This window comes from Neopsephotus bourkii, unplaced genomic scaffold, assembly GCF_033783945.1.
Source record: "Neopsephotus bourkii isolate Nb327-2 ecotype Australia unplaced genomic scaffold, CSIRO-AGI_Nbou_v1 NB_1749, whole genome shotgun sequence".
Classification (NCBI taxonomy): Eukaryota; Metazoa; Chordata; class Aves; order Psittaciformes; family Psittacidae; genus Neopsephotus; species Neopsephotus bourkii.
This window is the reverse complement of record NW_026902223.1, coordinates 8,715,123-8,737,428: the sequence shown is the minus strand read 5'-3', so window position 1 is coordinate 8,737,428 and position 22,306 is coordinate 8,715,123. Positions and strand designations below refer to the sequence as shown.

Here is a 22,306-nt window from a genome sequence, read left to right as displayed (position 1 = left end):
TAACTCTATTTAAAAAACTCCACAGCAACCAAGCAAAACACTAAAAGAAACAGTCCCCTCAATGACTAGTATTTATTTGCAAGATATACAAAAGTCTTTAATACATGTATAGAAACACAGAGCAACTCTACAAAGCCCCAGTCATAAATGTAATTTCATTCAGGTACAGCTGTGAAGACTGCAGGGTCTGCAAGCAACAGACACCTCTTACGAGGTAAAACCCCCTCCATCAGCCACCCGCATACGCAGATTTCTGCTTCGAGTCTGTTGCACAGCATTTCAGGAGTAAGATCTGGGAGGAAATGGGCTCTCCCAAGTGGCAGCCTTGGCTCAGCAAGCTGGAATCTCAGCAGAGCTCACCTCGGAGAGGAGGAATCCCCTGTGCCTGGCTCCGCTCCAGCTCTCATCAATGGCAAACCAGCCCTAATCCCTAAGAAACTAAACAAATACATCAGGAAAGAAAAATCCCAGCGTCAGCTTGTTCCCAGGAATCACATGTCAGCCCCTCGATCCTGCCTCGGGACTGGGCAATCTGATATTCCTCTGGGCATGCAAACTATTGACTCTCTGCAGCAGACACAGCATTACAAAACCAAAACACCCCAGAGAAGGCTGTAGCCTTTGCTTAGCTAGAGGAGAGTTAAGCTCATCATAGAGACCTGTCCTAAGCCATTACTAAACCAAACTTAGCTCCCACCTGACCGATGGTTTTGGTAAATTCCTTTTTAAGAGATTTGGATCTGACTTACCCGCACCAGCGTGGAGTGCAGGCACTGGCTTTATCTCAGATCAGTTCACCTTGTACTGTACAGTGTAGACTCACTGACCTGGAGAAATGCATTCAGCTGTGTAGTCCTGAACGCTCTGAAGTTTGAGTCAACACCAGCACATCACTAATATTTCTGGTGTCCCATAATGCCACCGTGCCCCAAGTCTGGTCATTTTGCATGTCAACCACACCAAAACCCCCAGCAATCACACCAGTATCTCTGACAAAGGCAGTAACTTGAAATCCAGCCTTGATTGCATTTTTCCAGTGCCATTATATTCTCTGCGTAAGCATCTCCCACACAGGCAGCACCTCACTCGTACCACACTGCCACAACGTGTCTGAGGGCTCTTCAGAACAGATTTCTTTGCTGTAACTCTTGAGTAGTTTTCACTACCTGAGCTCTTCGGCAGACCCATGAGGATTCACAAGAGAATGTGGACCCATTGCATCTTACAGTCTTTCTAAGCAGTTACAAAGCTCAGAGCCAGACCTCTCCATCGTCTATCCCACCTTCCCTGAAAAGGTTATTGATCAAAGAAATGAGTCCATATGTTGCCTCCAGCCAGAAAGTACAGTCCAAAAAATACTGCATTCCATCCTAAACTGCAAACACATGTGCAGGGTACCTGCATTTCTGTACATTTTATATACATTAACCAAAAAACCCCAAAATTACAAGTGATCAAAAACCAGAGAAAGCTTTGGAAATAAGGCAGGTTTTTCTTTCCTCTGAAGAAGGTAAGTGACAGCATTTTCAGTTCAGCTACCACATCAGGTTGCTCAGGCAGCTCTGAGGGAGACCTGTAAAGGAATAGTTGATCCATGCATGGTCCCAGCTGGCAGAAGCTTAATTGTCAATGGAGTAAGCATTGGTTGCCTGCAAGGTGTGTTGTCTAACACTGTAAGACATGTCTTCATATACTGTATTTGGGGGGTTGTTCTGGAAATACTTCTTCATCTGCAAAACAAACCAAAGAGCAATTCAGCACCGAACTTGAACAGGCTCTGACCAAGGAGTCAGTTTACACCTCAGAGTCCATCTGTCTGAAATGGAGATGTACTTTCCAGCTGCCTCTCATCACCCAGTGAGGGCTTAGATCATAGGTGGAAATTATCAACCTATTTATTTAACTGTCCATTGTCAGTCTGATGTAATTTCACCAAAAGTTCCTTCAAGAGGTGGATGTAACTGTGGCCCCAGCACAAATAAGGCTTATCCTTAGTTTGTTACTGGTTACACAAGGGACAGTTCCCAGAAGGCCTCTTGGCTTTGCAAGAATGATGTTATAGCCCTGGGTTTTAGCAGCGCTGAAGGGACAAGATAAGGCTCTGGTCTGTGAACCATACTCTGTCAATTTTGAGTCATTTTTATAGAGCAGAAGGATCTAGAAGAGACAATTTCTGGGCACTGGCTGCACAATAGGAGTGTAAATAACACCAGTAAAGGCAAAAAGATCTTGTTTGCCTTTTTTCTAGGACGGCGTAAAATCGTTCTCCTACAGCAACTTTCAGGCATGATGCTATGCTCTCCTTCAAACATCCTCTTTACATCTAATACAAGGTTGGTATGTACAGTCCCATTCCCAACTAACAAAAGAAAGCAGCAAAACAGAATAATGAGGTGCTCTGTTCAGGGAAATACATGCAAACACATGGCTGTGTTATTGACTGTGAGGCTTGGTCTCAAAAGGCAAACAATATCTCATTTACTAAGAGTTATAGAAACATACGAGGACATAGTCTTTACTGCCAAGAGCTTACAGCTAGGAGACATTAACCAAGGACAAAGAGGAGACAATAGAAAGCCACGATTCTTAAGGTTTATCAAACATTTGCTTGGCTGTCACTGTTTACAAAGAATATCAAAAGCACCTATTCAATGCACCTGGATTCAGTTTTGCTTTGGCACCACAACAACTTACATCAACATGGTACAGGGTGCAGCACATCAGCACAGCAAACAGGAGCGTGACCACGGTGATAAGAACATAGATGAGCCAGGAACTTTTCTTGCAGTCTGTCTGCTCTCCTTCTGCATGTAAAATTATATCAGTATTATAAATCTGAAGAGGTAGAATACTGTTTTTATTATGAGCAAAATATTATTCACTGGTCAGCAAAAACTCAGTTCTCAACAGCATGCTACAGAGCCACATTTCTCACCCCATTATTATTCCTTACTGCTATTCTCCGTGTTTTTCTAGGAATGGCATGTGGGGGGGTCAGTGAGAAGCACTCTACAAAGGTGGTAGCTTCTATAGCACTGATCAGAAGTAGGACCACACACTTGTCATGGAAACAGAAAATGTTTCACTGCTGTATTACAGCAGTGCTGAGGGTTTGGCCAGGAGTATATAGGAGTTAAAGCAAACAGCTAGGTTTGCAAGCAGAACAACAGGAGGAGGAGGCTACTGTGATCTGAAGTACGTACACTGAGCCCAACAGTGCTGGTGGAAAGGGTTAAAGTTCTCTAAAAGCTTGATTAATCCATATCTGAATAACATAAAACCGGTAATCAAGATGCTTCCTTGATATGCAGGTGCTGCTTTCCCCAGCCCATGTTACTGAACCCTTGCACCAGCTATGGCCCAGCAGCACAGAGTGAGAGTACAGCCTTTTTTGCAGACCGAAGACAAATCCTCTGCAACTCTTAGGGCCTGTGTAAACCTTATTTTAATTACCCAAGGATCTCATCACAGCCCAGTGCACAGGGTTAAGTTACACCAGTAAGGTCAAAACCAAGCACTATATTGCTGAGTTTGTCTTTGTTTAGCAAATGGTTACACCACTATCCTGCAGAAAAAAACCCACCCCTCTCTTTGTATCATGCTCCCAGAGTGCTCAGTGTATAATAAGGGTGTGTGAGATCATCTCTGCTATTATCTGTGGTACTTTAAGTAAGTGCCTGAGGACTTGTTCCATACTCCCTAGCATGAGCTATTTTTAAACACAAAGAGTCACTATAGAGAATGGTTTCTAAAAGACATTTATGTCACATGAAGGTCAAAGAACTGATGCTAAAAATACCAATTAATTCCCTAAAAGCAACGGATTATTCACGGACACAATGGAATGTTTGTTATCTGATTCTGAACTTGGTTTATTTTTAAGATGCAGGATTATAGCAACTCTTTTTTTTTATAATTCCCCTCTGGTTGCACAAGGCAGGTAGGAACATAGTGCTTGGCTGTGTCCTAGCACAACAGGGCAGAGGAATCTGAGCACACTCTCCAAGGTTCCCCAGGTACTGGAAGAAGTCTAGCCATGGATTAGTGCTTCCCCTGTCCTTACAAAGGTTCTGCAAGCTTTAGGTCTAGCTTTTGTCTTACAATCTGCCTGTAGTCTTTTACGATTGAACAAGTAAAAGGATACCTTTAATCAGCATCATGGTGCCACTTCTATTCACTGAGAGGAAAGAGGAGTTTTTCACCACTCCAGCACATACATATATGTCACTGTCATTTCTCCATAGGTTGTGTAGAGTTATCACGATTTTCTCCCCTTCCTTCGAATACTCCAAGCGATTGGCAAAAGCAGGAAAAACAGTGGAAGTATTCTGACTCGAAACATACAGCACTGGTTCAGGCTGCATGTGAGCCTTGAGCAAGTAGATCCCTTCATCTTCATGTGAGGCTTTCAATGCACAGGTAATGCTGACAGATTGGCCTTGCTGAGGATTCACATACAGCGGTGCCTGTTCAACAATCCCACTGGGTTTACCTAAGAACAAGAGAGATTAATGGCTACCACATACTTAACACCGTGCAGTTGAACTATTAAATACAGCGATTTAAACACAGAGGTCAAAGACAATAAAAGCAGACCACAGAAATTTAGATGAAATTATTTCTTTAGAGGCAACCCTCATGCGTGTCTTGCGAGCCACCTGGTGTGGTTTTGCTGAAAGTAGGACTCATAGAAACACATTTACCTGGTTGTAAAAGGTCTCCACCTACCTACAAAATACATATCTTTTGTATTGAACTCTTCTAAGGGAATACAGCTACATCAGCTTGCCTTTGAGAAATGGATTATTGCCTGCTCTCTCAAATGAGATTAAGCTATAGCAAGATCTGGAGACAACTGATCTGGGTGAAATCATACAGTGTGGGTCCCATGAGTGTTGAAAGTGTTCTCCAAAAAGGCAGTTATTAATGGCTTGCTGTCCAGCTGGGAAGACAAGTTTCACCGGGTTCCTCCGAGGACAAGGCCCATCCCTTTTGACATTAGCTAATGTGGATGAGGGAATGAAGACAGAATTCATCACATTTGTACAGAAGGTAAATCTGGGAAGGCTGCAAACGTTTTAGAGAAGAGGAGTAGAATCCCAAAGAGATACAAGGTAATTTAATAAAATACTTTGGAGAAACAGTACATAACCGACAAGATGGAATTCACGTGAGAAAACAGTCAAAAAGTTTGAGAAGGGAAGCCTAAAGAAGGACAGGATAACTCTTCATAGACATAAACAGCTATTACTGACCCCGCAATCAATTATGTTTTGCATGCCCTGGGGACAGGAAAATAAGAAAACCCTGTGATTTTTGGTGAAGCTATAGCAGTTTAGAGGCTCTCATCAGCAGGGCAGGGATGCAGAGGATCAAGCTGCCAAAGACAATACTGGGTACGCAACCCTCTTATAGTAAAAACATTTAAAAAGGGAAAAATCTCTAACCAGAAACGCCTGCCAAAAGGAGCACTCGTGCCCATCATCAGCTGTTTGGTAAGAAGAGAAAAACCCCACATCCCTTCATCCACTGATGCCCAGCTTGCAAACCCTGCCTAGCACCAACTTCCCAGTTGTTATGAATTTGTCCCGTAAGATGTAATAGCAAAAAGAAAAAGACATTTGTAAAAACCACTACCAAAAACTGGCTCATTGTCTCCTAGTTCTTCATAGAGATTGGAAAGATTGCTTTGCAAAGAGCTAACTGTCCTCGCTGTTTCCAAACTGCTGCAGCAGCCTGTGACTCATGTGAAAACCCATAGCTAGGGTTAAATTTGTTGTGGATTGATGTTCTGGGGGTTTTCTTGGTACTGTTCTACCTAAATTGTTTTCTTGATCTGTTCACAGGACAGACTCACAGTTTCCTTTAAATCAGTACATTACCTGAGCAGGCATGGGGAAAGTCCTGTCAGACTCTCTCCCATTATGCTTTCCTCCAATCTTTGATTTCAAATATATAGCTATATTTATTAATTCATGACAAAAAAAGTGCGGTACCTTTTACTACTACTATGGTTGTCTTCCCAAACAGCTTTTTGTGATAGCTTTTGGTTTTAACATATGTACTGCACTGATAGATGTTAGAATCCGATTCCTGTACATTGTGCAGAGTTATCCTGAGATTGCTTCCTTCCTTTGAGTACTTGGTGCGGTTTGCCAAAGCAGGAAGGATATATGAAGTATTCTGCTTGGAAACATATACCACATTGACAGGCTGTATGCTAGTTGTCAAGTATGTTCCCACTTCATTTTCTGAACCTTTAATTGAACAAGTTATGCTGATGGTTTCTCCTTCGTGAACACTGATAATGTCTGTTGACTCTTCATTTTCTCCACCTAAAAATAAGAAATGAAACTGGAATTGTAATATCAGTGTTCTTCTCGATCTATTCATAACATCAAAGTAGTTTCCAAAACTAGTCTGTCAACAGAACTGCTGTTTGAGACTGGACCTTGGCCTTGCTATCGTGTATCCATCATCTCTTGGCTGCCCTGAAGCCGATAGTGCCTTTCATGCCTGTTGACCTGTGGAATTCAACATTTTCATGCCTCAGCAAAAAAAGAAGCTTGTTACCAATTAAAAATATTTAGTCTGCTCTGTAGCTTCCAGTATGATCCCATTAATTCTCAAAATACAAGCTTCATTGAACTCAGCCCAATAATTGGAGCTGGTTGAGGAGCTAAATCTGGAATACAAAAGTATCAAAAAATGGTAGAGAATGGAAGAAAATTACACTTTAAAAAACAAAAAGAAAGGAGGCTTTAGCAGCATCAGTCAAGTGGATAATGTCGCCTCTTAGGAAGAGAATTGCAGAAAGTGCAATTCCAGCCTACGGTAAGGAGCAAAGGTATAAAAATATGTAATGAGACCCTTTGAGTTCCCAAATGACCTCAAGATCAAAAGAATCTGAACAGCAAGTACTCATGCAATGAACAGCAAGGAACAGAGGGATCAAACAGGAAACACCTAAAAGAAATTACATTAAAAAGAAAGGGCAAGACAATGAAATGTAGAGTATTGCATACCTAGGACAAACATAGTCTAGAAAGGGGAGAATTACTGTTGACAAGAAAATTAAGGATCCCTGCATACTTAAAACAATTAGTTTTAATAAGGGAACAAGCACAGAAAGACCAGATCATGGAATTTTGATACAGTCGGTCAATCTGACCTCATCAGACATTCCTCCTACAACTCCTAGAGAAGGAATTAAGGCAACCCAGGAGTTGCCAGCAATTACCTTCCAGAGCAGCAGAGAAATAGGGTGATGAAGAACACTGGAGAAGCACAGAGCACTCAGCCTTCACAGGTGGGGAAGGAAAGCCCACGATATCCATCTCCACCAGCCTGTTGCACAAATCAGTATTGTCCCCTCAACAAACATTAACTAAAGAAGGGCAAAATAAATATTCTCACCAGTTTTACTGCCTCCAGCTGTACTTTCAATAGCTACAACAATATTTAGCATTGGATATTGATAGTAAGGTTTTATTACATCTTCAATAATTTTGTCTCTAGTAAGTATCAGTACTCATCTCTATCCAGTAGTGGGCTCTCCTGTCAACCTTAGCAGTACAGACACAGTTCATTACTGGGAATTCTGGGAAATTTCCCAGTAATTCCCACAGCTGGGGTAATCCCTGGGGAATCCACTGCTTCCACAGCGTGCAACTTCTGTGTAGAAAAGTTCAGATCACACAATTTTAAAACTGTTTTCTAAAAACTCATCTGATCATTTCAGAGAATGTTTTCCAACCTCTTCTTTCCACCTCTTTTTTGCTGCTGCTGAATTTGCCAGGAACCTGCTTGAGACAGACCAAGGAGGAGCGGAAGGGGGGAAAGGAAAGAAAAGATTTAGACTTGTGAAGTGTAAGAGCATCGATGCTGTACATACCATTCTGGCCAAGGAAGCATGGGAGGTGCAGAAGAAAGAGCAATGCAGTTGGAAGACATATCCACAGCATTTTCAAGGGTCTTTTTACTTGTTCTCTATTGTCTTACTGATGAGAGCAAGACCCGAAGTGCTGTATGCCACAACTGCCTTCTTTTCTTCCAGCTACATCAGCTGTTTACTGAAGGCAGTTTAGCAATGTGCGGCTTTCAGTTTAGTATAATGAATGTGATGGAGGGTGGGGGGAGAGATTTCTCTCCAGAGGTGCATCTTGGTTTTGACTTCACACTTGAAACACCCACGGTTTCCTACTACTGAACAACCCCCAACCCTGAGGGCAGGACTTTAAAGAGTGCTCTGCGGTGAGCACTCACCTGCCCTTTACAATCAACTGGGGAAAAATAAGCTCAAAGCTGCTCTTCACAGTGCTAAACTCAGGCAATGATCTCCCAGTTGCCTCCCTACTGGAAATGTAGCTCGGTACAATCAGTTCCGTCGGTCACTTTTCCCACTGCCTGGTTGGTGCAAATGTCTTGGCTTTGTAAACAGCAAGTAGATGAGAGATGTTCCCTTATTTCAGATAAACCTTAAATTCTTGTACCTCTCACATGCCTCTTGCCTTCACATTTAATAACACATTCTGTAGTGTCTGCAGCATGAGAGCTGGTAACCAGGGAATCTGCGACAGTTCACAGGTAGCTCCTGCTCTCTCCCTGATGTGCTCAAATACTCTTCCTGCTTTGTTCTCTGTGTGAAGACTTTGGGAAAGGGGTGCGTTCCCAATGAGTTTCTTGAATGCTTGGAAGCTTAGGCATTCCATCAGTCATTGTAAAGGAAACAGAGTTCAGGCAGGCTGTGAAATGACCTTTCAATTATCCCTACACAGGCTCACTACTGGACACAAAAGCAAATGCCAGGAGATATCTCTTACTCCCTCTTTTTGCTTTAGCAATATTTAAGCAAATCGTGACAATAGTACTGGATTATGAGTTTGGGAATCATCTAATGGTGATGCTTTGTAAAAGAGATTAACGTACCAAGTAACGACACATCAACACAGGGTTACCAATGAATAGTGAGGTTTTAAGTTGTTTTACTGTGAATAGTATAACAACACAAATAAAAAAAAACCAAACAGATCAAACATTAAAATGAAATTACAAATACCAAATGATGGCGTTTGGTGAGTCAGAGCCGTCTTTTTTCATAAACAACTATTTTCCTGTATTTGTATATTGCAGAACAACACAACGCAGTTACCCAGAACAAATACTGTAGATTTTTAAAGCTGTTCCTCCTGAGACATGGGATAATTGGTATCTAGCAGCACAATACAGCTCAGGAGGGGCAAAGTGAAACAGTTGGCATCGATGCCTCTTAACATCACAATCTGTATAATCATCAGTAGAAAGAAGAAACCAAAATGAAAATGTGCTTGGGTGAGCCATAAAGACTGTGACTGATCAGCTCTCTGGCCCCAACTGGTGCTAAAGAGTAGAAATCAAATCTGCACATCATTAAACCTGAACCCCTCAAATTAATACCATGTGAGTTCTCAAATATCATTTTGTCCCTTTTCCAAACAACTCAAAATCTGAGTTTATACCAAAACCACTCAGTGTCAGCCAGCAATTTGAACACCAGATGCACACACACAGAGGTTTTTCCATACACACATATTTGTGTGTATACATAGACCGTACAAAAGAACTGCCATGTTGAGGACCATCTTTAGAACAGAACGCAGCTGCACATACGAGGCTAACCACAAAGTGCTGGCATAAGTGGACCAAGCAGAAAAATAATGTTTGTTCCTCACAGACTGTTTCAAATAGGAAGTTCTGGGAGCAGAAGATACCTTGTGCTTAACCGCTGTATGGTCGTAAAAGAAACATAATCTGTGAGAGCGATGACTGCTTAAGCAGTAACAGATTGCTACCTCTAAAGCACGTATCAGCTAGCAACAATAACAAGGAAATGGTTAGAAAAATGGTGACTGAGTAACATGTAGAGGAATATTTGTGAGGTGGGGCTTTATTGGTTATTTCTCATAACACCCTTGTAAGCTTAAAGTACATAATCAAGAGACTTCACCAAAGAAACAATTCCGTCGCTCCATGGAGTCCGTGACATCATGCACCACACTGCCGCAGCCTTCAGTTTGAAGACAGGATTTTTCTAGGTGTAGGAAAACAATGTGTGCATCACTGTGAATCTCCAGAATCTCAGCATACAGCTTGACTGAGTATGCTGGAGCAATCGGCACTTCCTCAAAGGCACCCACAGCAACAACTTACAGCAGAGGGAAGCAGAATCTAAAGCATCTGTGATAGCTGCAGTGGGGCCAAAAACTGAAAGGCCCATACCCATTTTGAGTGCTCCTTTCCCAGCCTATAGCAGCTGACATGTTATTTCTTCCAAAAAGGATGGCTTTTACCCCAAACCAACTTCTTCCTCACTCACTCCTTTTATACACAGCTCTACTCCATTGAAAAGTTACAGCAGCCCTGTTCTGGGGAAAAAAACCCAGGAACTGCGATTGTGTTAAGGCACTGTGTAAAGAGGGAAAGCCTTTTCCTTCTACCTCTAAATTCTTGTATAATCTGGATTCTTTATGGGCAACCTTAGCTCTGGCTTAGTGAATAACTATACTATCACATTCTTCATGATAATATAACATAATGACATAACATGAAGAAGTTATGTTAACTGGATCAAAACATAATCTGTAAATACCTAAAAGCCTTTGAATAGCTGGGGATTGACGTCTCTTGGTGATGTTTTGACTGCATTCCACCACATTAAAACTAGAAAGACAAAATCCAACAAATAAGCTGACAGCCGAGTTAAAAGGGTATCTCAGATCAGCATGAGTGTAAAGCCTCCACTGGAGAGGGAAAACCACCTCCTAACAGCACTCGTCCGCTGTGCCAAACAAGAAACAACCTAAGCACAGAGGCTTTTCTGCATTTCTGACATTAATTAATAACATATTTTTGGATGTCTTTCATTATGAACTTTTCCCTTTAGAATTGATCGTAGCAAATTTCGAGAGTCACATGACAACCCACATCCTTTGAGATTTCCTGCTGGAAGTTTCAGCTACAGGTTTATGGGTAATTAAACCATGTAAAAGTGATTCCACAAGTGTTCACACTGTTACACAGACCTGCTTTTCCAGTTGTGCTGCTGCTGCTGCTTTTTGCTCAAAAGCCTTGTCAAGCTTTAAGCTCGACTGGTAACTCAGAACCATGCAGCCGCTCACTCCTCTTCCCTCAGTTCTGGGTGGCATGAGGAGGAGAATGGAAAGAATGTAAACCCCACGGGTTAAGAACAGTCCAGTAACTAAGATGTAACACAAACCCACTAGTGCTACCACCACCAATAATAATGATAAGGGAAATAACAAGGAGGAGAAAGCAATTGCTCACCATCCGCTGACTGATACCCAGCCCTACCTGAGCAGTGATCTGGGTCTTCCAGGTGACTCCCCCCAGTTTCTATACTGGCCATGCCGTGCTGTGGTATGGAATACCCCTTTGGCTACTTTGGGTCAGGTGTCCTGGCTCTTGGCTCTGCTTCCTCCCAGCTTCCTGTGCCCCTTCTGACTGGCAGAGCATGAGACTGAAAAGTCCTTGATCAGGGTAAGCACAACTGAGCAACAATAAAACATTGGAGTGTCATCAGTGCTGTTCTCAGGGTAAAGTCTAAAACACAGCACTGCACTGGCTACTAGGAAGGAGAAAAATGACTGCTACGGCTGAACCCAGGACAAGCCTGAAGCTAGGTTAGGTGTAATAAACTTCTGGAGATTTAACTGAATCAAGTGTGAATGATAAATCATTTCAACTACAAAATGGGGATCCCTGAAGTGCAGCATTCATCACATAGTGCCTGCACACAGCATACCCAAACCTGTCTTCAGATGTAGGGACTGTAAGAGGTTCAGGTTTTGATCTAGAGATCACCTGGGAGTTAAAAACCATAAAGACCTATGGGTGTGCTATCACATTAGGAAATGAAGGCACGCAGTGAGCATCCGCCTCAAGGTTCAGCACACCCTGCCCGAGCACAGATACAGCTCTCTGCAGAATTTCACATGGACTGATTGTTCCAGTCATGAAAACCATTGAGAGAATTCAGCTGGTTTAAACCTGTGCTGCTGAGCCAGGCACACATCTTGCAACGCCTGCTGTCCTCAGCAAAGCACCAGGACAGGATGGGGGATCCAGGGAGCTTCTTGTGTTGCTCCTGAAAGCCTGGAGCTGGACAACTGTGGCTGAAGGGTACTTGCTGAACATATGGGTTTGGTGACAGAACATTAATGGAAACTGCCATGAGGTCTCTCACAAAATGAGCTTCTTGAGCTGGATGCTTTATGACGCCACTGAGGAGTGTGCTGCTAGCACCAAGCCTGCTGTTCTCATTTGGGGATGTTTTTCAAAGAGGTGTGAGGCTGTAACTGTCAGAAGCCACTCCTGAGTTTTCTAACAGCTGCAGAATTGAAGGAAAAATATGTGAGGCCAAAGGCACAGGTTGATTTCAGTAAGAATTACAATCCAATTGTCTGTATTTTGGCTTGGAAATCTGAAAGGTAACAGGATTGCAGCTTCATTGCCCAGCAACTTCATGGCATCTCTGCTGAAACCCTGCCCTGGTTGCTGTGGCCCACCAGCCTTTGCCTCAGAGAGGCTCTAGAAGAGGCCTGGATCATCAGCCAGTGTTACACCCGAGGGCAGGACCTCAGAAACCACTAGTGGGAAATGTTTTACCTGTCACACTAATATATCCATTAATACATCTTCCTGTAACAACTGCAGTGAGACTAGTGTTATCTTTATTGAGTTTTGCAAACACTTGTGCAACTCATTTTTCTCAGACATCCTTGTGTTTTGTCCAACTATAGATGTTCAAACATCCCAGCTTGTTCCCATTGGTTTCTTTTAGAGTTGCCAGGGAGGCACCTTCACAAGGTAATTCACCTGTTTCATCTTAAAACCTTTTTAAGGTGAGATGAATCATCTTCTCAAGACAGCTATTTCACTCCATTCACTAGAAAGGGAGCACAAGACAAAAATCTTAAGCTTTAACTGAATTCTGACCAACAATTTAACCTTAAACAAATTTAGATTTACAAATTTCATTGTTTAATTGTTTTCTCCTAAAAAAAGAAAAAAAAACCACCATTTATTTTTACAGGATGGACTAGTTCAGGAATTAAGAGATGTCTCAGCTTCTGGCATTACACATTGTCCCATAAACCCTGGTGCCAGGTTGGTTATAAGATACAGGAGGAAGCTATATGTCAAGAGGTGTCTATAGAAGCATGCACACGATCAACACATGAGTAGTGGAACCACTGCAAACTCATGTAGGGGCTAAAATCTATTGGATCAGACTTGATGCAGGGAGGAAATGGGCATCCGCTGAACACGGTCCTAGTCAACATATCTAGTCTTTCACTGAACACCCTCCTGCCACTCTAGTAATGTGATTTCACCAGTTAACATAATTAAATGTAGTTTGATCAAAATCCAGTCTTACCATGAAGTCTGACGAAGCACTATGACAGGTCCTAGAAAAAACAACAGCAAAAAAGTAAAGTACAGCATTAGCAAAGATTTACCTAGAAGAATTAAAACTAACAAATTTGCAGCTGTTTTTTCCCAAGGGATGTGTATCTGAAATGCCTGAGGAACTCACTGGTGTGCACCTCCACGAGATTCACAGGCCTTGTGAACCTGTACAAAACCCCACCATGTATGGCAGGTCTGATCCTTTGCCACATGACAGCACAGCTGGATCTCAAGTTCTAGACTCTATTGTAGCACAACTGTTCTGAAGTATGAGGCGGTTTAATATCATCTCGCTTTAAGAATATTGCAGTCTCTGTGCCGTGGGGAACGAGGGAAGAGCAAAAGGCAGATATTTCCAGGTGATTTTATTCACATGACTCCTTACTAACTCCACAGAGCCTATCCCAGCCCTTTCATAGAATGGTTTGGGTGGGAAGGGACCTTAAAGCTCATCCATTTCCAGCCCCTGCCACAGGCAGGGACACCTTTCACTAAAGCAGCTTGCTCCAAGCCCCTGTGTCCAACCTGGCCTTGAACTCTGCCAGGGATGGGGCAGCCACAGCTTCTCTGGGCACCCTGTGCCAGCGCCTCAGCACCCTCACAGGGAACAGCTTCTCCCTAAGAGCTCAGCTCAGTCTCCCCTCTTCTAGTTTAAAGCCATTCCCACATGCCCTTATCAGAAGTCTCTCTCCAGATTTCTTGTTGGCCCCCTTTCCATGCGTTATTAGTTTGTAAAACAAACTCCCCACTTGGATGTATTTAGGAAAATATTCTTTCTTAAACTTTAATAGGCTCTTTAGCAGGCACAGCTGTGAGTGGGAACCTTCCACCTAAAGGACCTGTTAGTCCATGTCTGGATATCAGCAGCCTCCTGGCTGGGATATGCCTCTGCAGGGAAAGCTGCACAGCAATGTTGCAGTCTGAGCCTGCTCCAAGGAGCTGGATCCCACAGGGGCAAAGCTGAGCAGTGCAGTCACTTAGATGTGTTAACTGTAGCAGGGAGGAAATGTATTCCGTGCTTATTTTCCTCAATAAAGCAGCTGACTGGGTCCTATGTCATGGCACCAAACGCAGTGGTGGAATTCCTACCAGCTGCCAGCCCAGCCTCCCCTTCACAATGAATCTAATTTAACAACTTGTTATGGAAATGAGACCCAGAAAGAAAACCCTGTATGCTTCTTCCACTACCAGCGCTGCTTGCAAGGCATCTTACCCAGAGGAAGCATCACATTTCGTTAGACCATACCGTTTCTTTTCTGTAGCACACAAGATACTGCCAGAGCTGCTGCTGCACAAAGCACAAGGATCGTTATTGTAGTGATGATGCCAACGTTGCTCTTTTCACTGGCCAAATACTGAGGATTATCTGGAGAGCAGAAGAAAATAAAGTCCATGTGAATCAAACAGGCGTGCCAAGAAATAAGCCTGCCTCAGAAGCAGAACCTAGGGAGAACGGGCTGGTGCTTCTACAAAAGCTGACTATGAGAAAAGGAACTGATGAATGAGAGAACAAACAGCCTCTGGCTTAGGGTATTTTAATATCATCTCACATCAATGAAGATGCCTGTAACAAAATAATGGCTATGAACATTTGAAGCTAATTCTTGACTCCCCACCACAACAGGTACCTTTGAACCTCCATCTCGTCTGAAATAACCAAAACAAAAAGGGACAAGACCCATCCTTAGTGATGGGTTAAAAGGCCACATGGGAAATCCATTTTGACCAATTTTAAAGTACTTCAATGCATGGGAATATAAACATACAAATATCTAGAAAGCTTGCTTTAATACGGGTCCAATTTGGAAGAGAAATCATAGACTCATCCAGCAAATATTCAAAAATGACAAAAACAGAAACAAACCTCAAGCCAAAACCAAAAAACCCTCACCAAACAAACATCAGAGCAAAGAGTGAAGAAGAGCCATACCCCTACTAAGGGCTGTCTCCAGAAGAGACTAAATAGTGTTTACTGGTCTCAAGAAAAGATGCCCTGTTTGTCCATGACCTAAGGAAGGTGCCAGGGATTTCTACAATGAAAGAAATTTGGCTATCTAAATACCTGTATGTGACAAATGTCCTCTTACTCTAGAGGTGAAGTCTCATTTATCACTCATTGTTAAGTGGAATTCTCAGAAACTTGTTGCACAGCCATCATGATCCCTCAGCATCCCTGTATCTACATCTATACCACTACAGTCACAGAAACCTGTAGCTATGGATACGTAAGTCCAGGACTGGGCACCTACAGGGCCTAATGGAAAGTCTTTGAGTTTGGATGGCTACAGCACGTGTGGGTCCAAGGTATGAAGGTACAGTACCTCTCCCCATGCCACCCATGTGAAACTCTGTTCACATCTGTCCAGGCAAAACTCTCTCAAAGCAAAAGGCAAACACATACATGCAGCAATTACCTTGATTTCCCTCACCAGCAATGTTGGCTGTTGATTTTCTGGGCTCCTCATCCAACACTTCAGTGTAGCACCTCAAGGTATGGTTGGGCACTGAGAGGTTTGTGCTTGTTTCACAGCAAATTCTAACCTGCTCTGTAATGATGTTACTCCACCCATTTTCCAAGAAAGCTGAAAGACAGAAGAAGTTTTAATTATAAATATGGATCATTTATAAGCTCTTCCACTGAGGGTTAGAAAGGCTAGAACACGGGCCCTCCATTTACCACAAGAAGCTGGAGATTGTTGCAACCATGTTTAATTCACCAACTGTTCAAACCAACATTTAGCTTTTCCTTTCCCTTAAGCTGCTGAATTGCTCTGGCAGCCAATAACGGAAATCTTCAAATTTGAAGAAAGCAAAAAAGTTTTCACATATAATAAAAACAATAAAATATTTGTTGAAAGCTTACCATTACCTTTCTGCAATTAAAATCCATTCAAATGATGACAAAACTTTGCAACCCCCATTTACCCACAGGAACCAAAAAAGAGGAAGAAGCAAGACCAGCAGCTGGGTAAATCTCAGACCCCGGAGTGCATCTCTCACCTAGCCTGTCCCCACTGGGCTACTGTACAACTTACTCCTCTTCTAAGAGATCCTTGGAAACTCCTTCCTACTGTGCTGGTTTTGGCTGGGAGAGTTAATTTTCTTTCTAGCAGCTGTACAGTGCTGTACTTTGGCTTTAGTCTGAGAACAACGCTGATTACACACCAATGCTCAGCTGTGGCTCAGTAGCACTTACTCTCATCAAGGACTTTTCAGTCTCTCATGCTCTGACAATGAGGAGGGACACAAGAAACAGGGAGGGAGCAGAGCCAAGGACACCTGCCCCAAACTAGCCAAAGGGATATCCCATGCCGCAGCACATCAAGTTCAGTATGTGAATTTAAGGGAAGGTTCATTGCGATACTGGTTTACAGCGTGGTTGAATCGCTGGTCAGGCAAACAATCCGGTACGCGTACTGCGCACCGCGGGCAGCTCTGTACTGCGGGGGCCATCTAGGGGAACTATTCATAATTGCACCTTTTGCCTTTTCTCCTTACGGGAGGAACAGCTTCCTCCAGCGTCCTCCCTGACCCGCATCTCTCGGAACTGCTCCTATAAAGCACTGTTTGACCTGAGAGAACTGAATTCATTTTTGTGAACGACTCAACGACTTTATCACGAAAGGAATCCATTGTCGGAATTTGTTTACTCCTGTGCTTGCTGTCTGCTCAAATGTACAACAGTTCAGTTTCACAACCAGAACATGTCCTCCATCCGTTCACAGCCAGGTTCCCAGCAGAGCATACCTTTGTAATTCAGGATGCCACATGAGTGTCCTGCTCCCATGTCTTTCTCCCAGAAGACTGCATAAATTCCTTCAGGAATTTTATTTCCTTGATGAAAGCACATGGTGATGTGTGTGTCACTGGTCACCAACTGAATTACTTCATTTGAAAATCTCTCATTTTGTGTTTCACCGATTTTTGCACAGTCTTTGTCATTGCTCGATTCGCATACATTGCTCTCACAGTGATAGACTGCCACGTTTGTTTTGCCAAAGGAAGAGTCTTGTGTCCCCTTTGCAGGGTCATCACTGGCCACGGCAATACCTACAGGAGAAACCAAAGAAAAATTCTTTTCTACCAGTTTTCTCCCCAGAATTTTAGTGTTAGACAATGGATGGGCAAATCCAGTCATGGCTTAAGGGACGCTGTCTGCCAATGGACAATTCTCAGGGTACTGGGCCCAGACCACAGAGTACTTTTGGGGGTAGAAGCATGACATAATTCCTCCACTGCTGCCACTGGTGGAAGCTTGGGAAGTGAGCTCAAAGACATTTCTCCTGCTGAACACGGAAGTCCTATGCCCAGACAGGCTCAGATGACTCACTGTTCTTATTTTCTTTCCTTCCAAAACTCCTTGGCACAATCTTATCAGGGATACCTCCAGCAGACATCCAGATGCTATGACAAAGGAAGCTCACAGCTGAGCTGCCAGACTACGTGCAGCGTCCCACGTCACTGCCACAGGTTTGGCTCAGTGTTCCTGCAGGCAGCAGTTTCACAGCTAAGCCAAACAGCACCAGCAGCATGGCTGAAGTGCTGGAATACGCTAGCACTGGGTGTTGAGAGCTGAAAAAGGGGTTTACTCATTCAGACTCTCCTGAGCAAGAGTCTGAATGAGAGTTCTTTGAGAGAGGACTCACCTCATCTGACTTCAGACAGAAGCAGAAAGTCACCCCTCCAAGTTAGGTGATTGTGACAGGTCAAATGAATCAGCCTTCACCTTTCCTTTTCTCCCCTTATTGGTTTTGTGGTTTTATTTTTAACTGGACATAACTGAGCTTTCTAATAACAGTTCAAGAGCTTTTATCTACTAACGAACAGTGAAAAGCACAGAGGTAAAACAAGGAGACTCACTTGGACAGGAAGATGCAATGGTTAGAAGCAGGAAACACAACTGCATGAAGTGGGCTAAATCCATCAGCCTGCCGTGGGTCTTCATCACCAGCAGCGTTGGATGCTCTCTTACATCCTCCAGGATCCCATGGCAGCCTCACCAGGCTCCTCCCTCAGTTGTCTCCCTATTTGGACATAAAATGCAGTATTCAGCATTCTTATCTGTCCTTATTACCTTTCTAGAAAACAATTTCCAAGCGCTGTAAAGCTTCTACTAGCCAAGAGAACTGGAATGCAGGCAAAGAAGTGCTCATGCTGCTTATCTGCTACAACACTGAGATGGGTTTTGGCAATGCCAAGCTTGCAATCCTTTCTATCTCTGGGTCAAACACAGCAGAAGACAACTGCAGGGAAAGGTGTTTCTGCAGGGAAACGTAAATCCTCCTGAGCCTGCTGGGCAGGAGGCTCCATGTCCAGGCCCTCCAGGCTCCTCCGGGCAGAGGCTTTGCACACATCACTCAGTAAATACATGCAACAAATAACGTCTTGACTTGCTGTCACTTTCAAAACACAAAACAATTAGATAAGGAAGATGATCAGGGGCTGGAGCACCTCCTGTATGAAGACAGGCTGAGAAAGTTGGGGCTGTTCAGCCTGGAGAAGAGAAGGCTGCGTGGAAACCTCAGAGCAGCCTCCCAGTATCTGAAGGGGGCCTATAGGGATGCTGGGGAGGGACTCTTCATTAGGGACTGTAGCGACAGGACAAGGGGTAACGGGTTCAAACTGAAACAGGGGAAGTTTAAATTGGATATAAGGAGGAAGTTCTTTACTGTGAGGGTGGTGAGGCACTGGAATGGGTTGCCCAGGGGGGTTGTGAATGCTCCATCCCTGGCAGTGTTCAAGGCTAGGCTGGACAGAGCCTTGGGTGCCCTGGTTTAGTGTGAGGTGTCCCTGCCTGTGGCAGGGGGTTGGAACTGGATGATCTTAAGGTCCTTTCCAACCCTAACTATTCTATGATTCTATGTTTGGTGCTGAATGTTTTGCTTGCCCTAAGATGAAATATTTATTGTCAAATTGCATTCTACTTTTAAATTTAAAAGATATGGAAAATATCTGCTCAAATTAAAGGAGCAAACACTATTTCTTAAAATAAAATAAAATAAAAAAACAAAACCAAAAACCAACCAAAACAAACCACCTTGGATTTAGTCAGCAATGAGTCCTCAATCATTTCAATGAAACTGCCATGAATTAGTGAAGCAGGTTTCAGGAAAACACAAGTTTCACTTATCCAAAAGAGTAAAAAAGAAATCTGGAAAATTCACTCAACTTTCCTCACTGGCTCTAGGAAACTCAAAGTGCTCTGCCCCCAAAGCTTTCCGTTAGAAGCCTTCATTAAACCAACTGTTTTTGTATGTCACTACCTGAGAAGCACCTTGAGGAAGTTTCAAAGTATTCAGGCACTAATTTCTAATTACACATGAAGTCTCCAGCAGAGCAGCAGTGAAAATCGCTCATCCCTAATACCTGTGCTAGTCTCAAGCTGCTGAGAGTCCCACCCCGATTCCCAGAAACAGATGCGAAGGGAGGAACACAGCCACAAAGGGAGTGTGAGGAGGCAAGTTTCAACAGCTTGACAACAACAATAGTACTGAAGGAAGTAAGGAAACAACAGATCAAAAATCAGGGAACTTCAGTGGATCCCACAGATGTTCTTTTCCATTCAAGTTCTTTCCTAGAAAAGGAGCAGTGTTTACATAAGAGCTACTTTTTGCCTTACTTTCATTACTGGTTTCACCTTGTTGTGCTGCTAAATCTGCTGAACTCCCAACAAGCTTTTGTAACAAAACCCAACCAACCAAAGCAAAACACAACAGGGATGAGAACACGAAAAGGGGCAAAACAGTGATCTTCAGGGTGAGACTGGGGGCAATTTGTTTTCACAGTTCCAAGGAGCTGGTGCAGAAAGCAATCAGCAGGACTCTGTGCTTAAGCTGAGCTATCCCAGCAATAATCCTGAGAGTAAGTACACACCTTCCCAGCAACTGCTCTTAACCAGGTTTTCCACAATAGCTAGTAGAAAACACTACTAACAGTTTGTGTTCTGCTTGCAGCACATTAAGGCGAACAGAATGAACAGTTTCACTGGTTGTATTTCTCACTTTTTAAACCCAGTATTGTCACTGAGTGACACTTTGTGGTTTGGTTCTCTGCTGAGATTTGTTCTGAACCAGAGCCACCAGGGTTTCCACAGCTCCCTTTGGGGAGGGGACCAGTAACCACAGGGAAAACAATGCGCAGCCTGCTCCAGCTTGGGCAGCAGCTTCTCACTGAAAGCAGGGAGAGGGGAGAGTTGCAAAGGTTTCTACTGCAATGCTCCTGGCAAATTACCCTTTCTTTGCCAATATGACAGGCAATTTTGGACAAGGAGATACTAACAAAACACAGCAAGATGAGAAAATACAGGTTAATTTGATGAAGGAAACATTATCGGTGATTACATGAAGATGAAAATGCTCAAAGAGATTTATTCCGTTCCTTCTGTGCCACTCACTCTTACATAAAAGCGCACCACTGAATGAAGCTCTTGGGGTTTTGCATTCAGACGCGCAGTGTGAGAGCAGGGCAGCACTGCATGAAAGTGCAGGTAGGGCCATAAAATGGGGCATTTTATATTTAGCCAGATCCTGCACACAAATAACACATTCCTCTTTACGGTGAAAACGTGAAACACACTGATCAGTTCCCTCCTGCCCCAGAGCCTGCTTTAACTGCCGACTTCAAAAGAGGAAACAACATTTTGTAAGACAAAGGACTGGCTAGAAGACAGGACCCCTTAAAGGAGAAGGCAGTACAAATACCTCAAAAGTGGTCTGGAGCTAAGGAAGCCTTGGTGCCTCTTCCTTTCCCTGCCTGAGCAGCCTTTCCAGCTCCCGGTTCATTCAGCTCCTTTGGCAGAGCCCTGCACAGGAGATGCAGAAGCCCCTTGGATCCCAAAGAAAAAGGCACCCGACCGGCTTCTCCCTTCTTTAAAACACCACTGGATTTTCACTTTCATTTCTCCCGGAGCGCAGGACGGCAGCGGCACAACACAAACAAGGTCAGGGTGCGCTGCTGCGTGGGACTCTGCAGCTGGAGAGCATGGGAAAAACCATACCCCACAGAAAACCCTCCAGGAGCCTGCTTATGGGCACCTGAGGAGTAAATCTGCCTCTCTCCATGCACTGCAACAGCCAAAGAAACCTCTCTAATTCCCAGACTCATCTGCAACACAAGGAAAATAATGCTCATTAGCCTTGGCAAAGCACTTTGAAAAGTGAATACCTGTAGCATTAACCTAAACAAGCCACTTTTACATTTGCTCTTTAATAGAGAAAATGTTATTTATGAGTTCTGACCGTGGAATGAAGGCTTCCAGGAGCTGTTCTGCAGTATTTCACATATGTTGTGGTCTGCTTATCTTCTTTGTGGGGACTATAAGGCTGATGGGTGGCTTCTTCAAACAGTGCCTTATTTCACACAATAGTTGAGGTTGAAAGGGACCACCTGAGGGCATCTAGTGCAACCTCCCTGCTCAAACAGGGTCACCTAGAGCACACTGCTCAGGATAGTGTCCAGACAGCTCTTGAATATCTCCAGGGAAGGAGACTCCACAGCCTCTCATTTTCTCACTCCTCTCTCTGGCTGAACTTACCATATCATGGGGATTTTTTCCCCTTTGGAACTATGTTATCCCAGAGGAGCTATCACTGCCACTGGTGGGCTCAGCCTTGGCCAGCAGTGGGACAGTCTTGGACTGGGTTGGCATTGGCTGCAGCAGACACAGGGAAAGCTTCTGGTGGCTTCTCAATGAAGCCATCTCTGTAGACCCCCAGCTATCAAAATCTTGCCACACAAACCCAATACAAGGGCAAACAGCACCTCTCAGTAGATAAAAAGTGGGGACCGCCCTTTTGAGACCAGGGAACAGTCCAGAGACAGACCAAAACCGCATTCAGCA

At 43.6% G+C, this 22,306-nt stretch overlaps 2 protein-coding genes across 5 annotated transcripts; both read right to left on the bottom strand.

Moving 5' to 3' along the window:
* Positions 1-1,250: 1,250 nt before the first annotated feature.
* CD7 (CD7 molecule) lies at positions 1,251-11,152 on the bottom strand. Of its 3 annotated transcripts, none has more exons than XM_061376849.1 (5): positions 7,895-11,152; positions 5,997-6,335; positions 4,145-4,492; positions 2,695-2,804; positions 1,251-1,730 (listed from the first exon to the last, which is right to left on the bottom strand). In XM_061376849.1, exons 1-5 carry the CDS (start codon positions 7,962-7,964, stop codon positions 1,620-1,622), a joined length of 978 nt encoding a protein of 325 aa, XP_061232833.1. In that variant the 5' UTR covers positions 7,965-11,152; the 3' UTR covers positions 1,251-1,619. The 3 variants fall into 3 exon arrangements, with proteins under 3 accessions (XP_061232833.1, XP_061232835.1, XP_061232834.1); XM_061376851.1 differs by having other exon boundaries at positions 6,258-6,335; XM_061376850.1 differs by lacking the exon at positions 1,251-1,730 and having other exon boundaries at positions 4,179-4,492.
* Positions 11,153-11,160: 8 nt separating this feature from the next.
* Positions 11,161-21,365, bottom strand: LOC133224923 (uncharacterized). 2 transcript variants are annotated; one of them, XM_061376852.1, is made up of 8 exons: positions 21,168-21,365; positions 18,328-18,491; positions 17,215-17,517; positions 15,882-16,049; positions 14,714-14,833; positions 13,436-13,466; positions 12,874-12,943; positions 11,161-12,385 (listed from the first exon to the last, which is right to left on the bottom strand). In XM_061376852.1, the coding sequence occupies exons 2-7, from the start codon at positions 18,410-18,412 to the stop codon at positions 12,910-12,912; spliced, it is 741 nt and encodes a 246-aa protein (XP_061232836.1). In that variant the 5' UTR covers positions 18,413-18,491; positions 21,168-21,365; the 3' UTR covers positions 11,161-12,385; positions 12,874-12,909. The 2 variants fall into 2 exon arrangements, with proteins under 2 accessions (XP_061232836.1, XP_061232837.1); XM_061376853.1 differs by lacking the exon at positions 11,161-12,385 and having other exon boundaries at positions 12,713-12,943; positions 15,897-16,049.
* Positions 21,366-22,306: the final 941 nt, after the last annotated feature.

Coding starts and splice junctions, on each gene's coding strand:
- CD7 (XM_061376849.1), bottom strand. CDS start 7,964: ATGCTGTGGATATGTCTTCCAACTGCATTGCTCTTTCTTCTGCACCTC. Junction 6,336..7,894: donor ATGCTTCCTTGGCCAGAATG/GTATGTACAGCA, acceptor TCTTATTTTTAG/GTGGAGAAAATGAAGAGTCA. Junction 4,493..5,996: donor AACCATAGTAGTAGTAAAAG/GTACCGCACTTT, acceptor TCTTGTTCTTAG/GTAAACCCAGTGGGATTGTT.
- LOC133224923 (XM_061376852.1), bottom strand. CDS start 18,412: ATGAAGACCCACGGCAGGCTGATGGATTTAGCCCACTTCATGCAGTTG. Junction 16,050..17,214: donor TGGCATCCTGAATTACAAAG/GTATGCTCTGCT, acceptor TCTGTCTTTCAG/CTTTCTTGGAAAATGGGTGG. Junction 12,944..13,435: donor GTGCTTCGTCAGACTTCATG/GTAAGACTGGAT, acceptor CTCCCTTTCTAG/TGAATGGAGTGAAATAGCTG.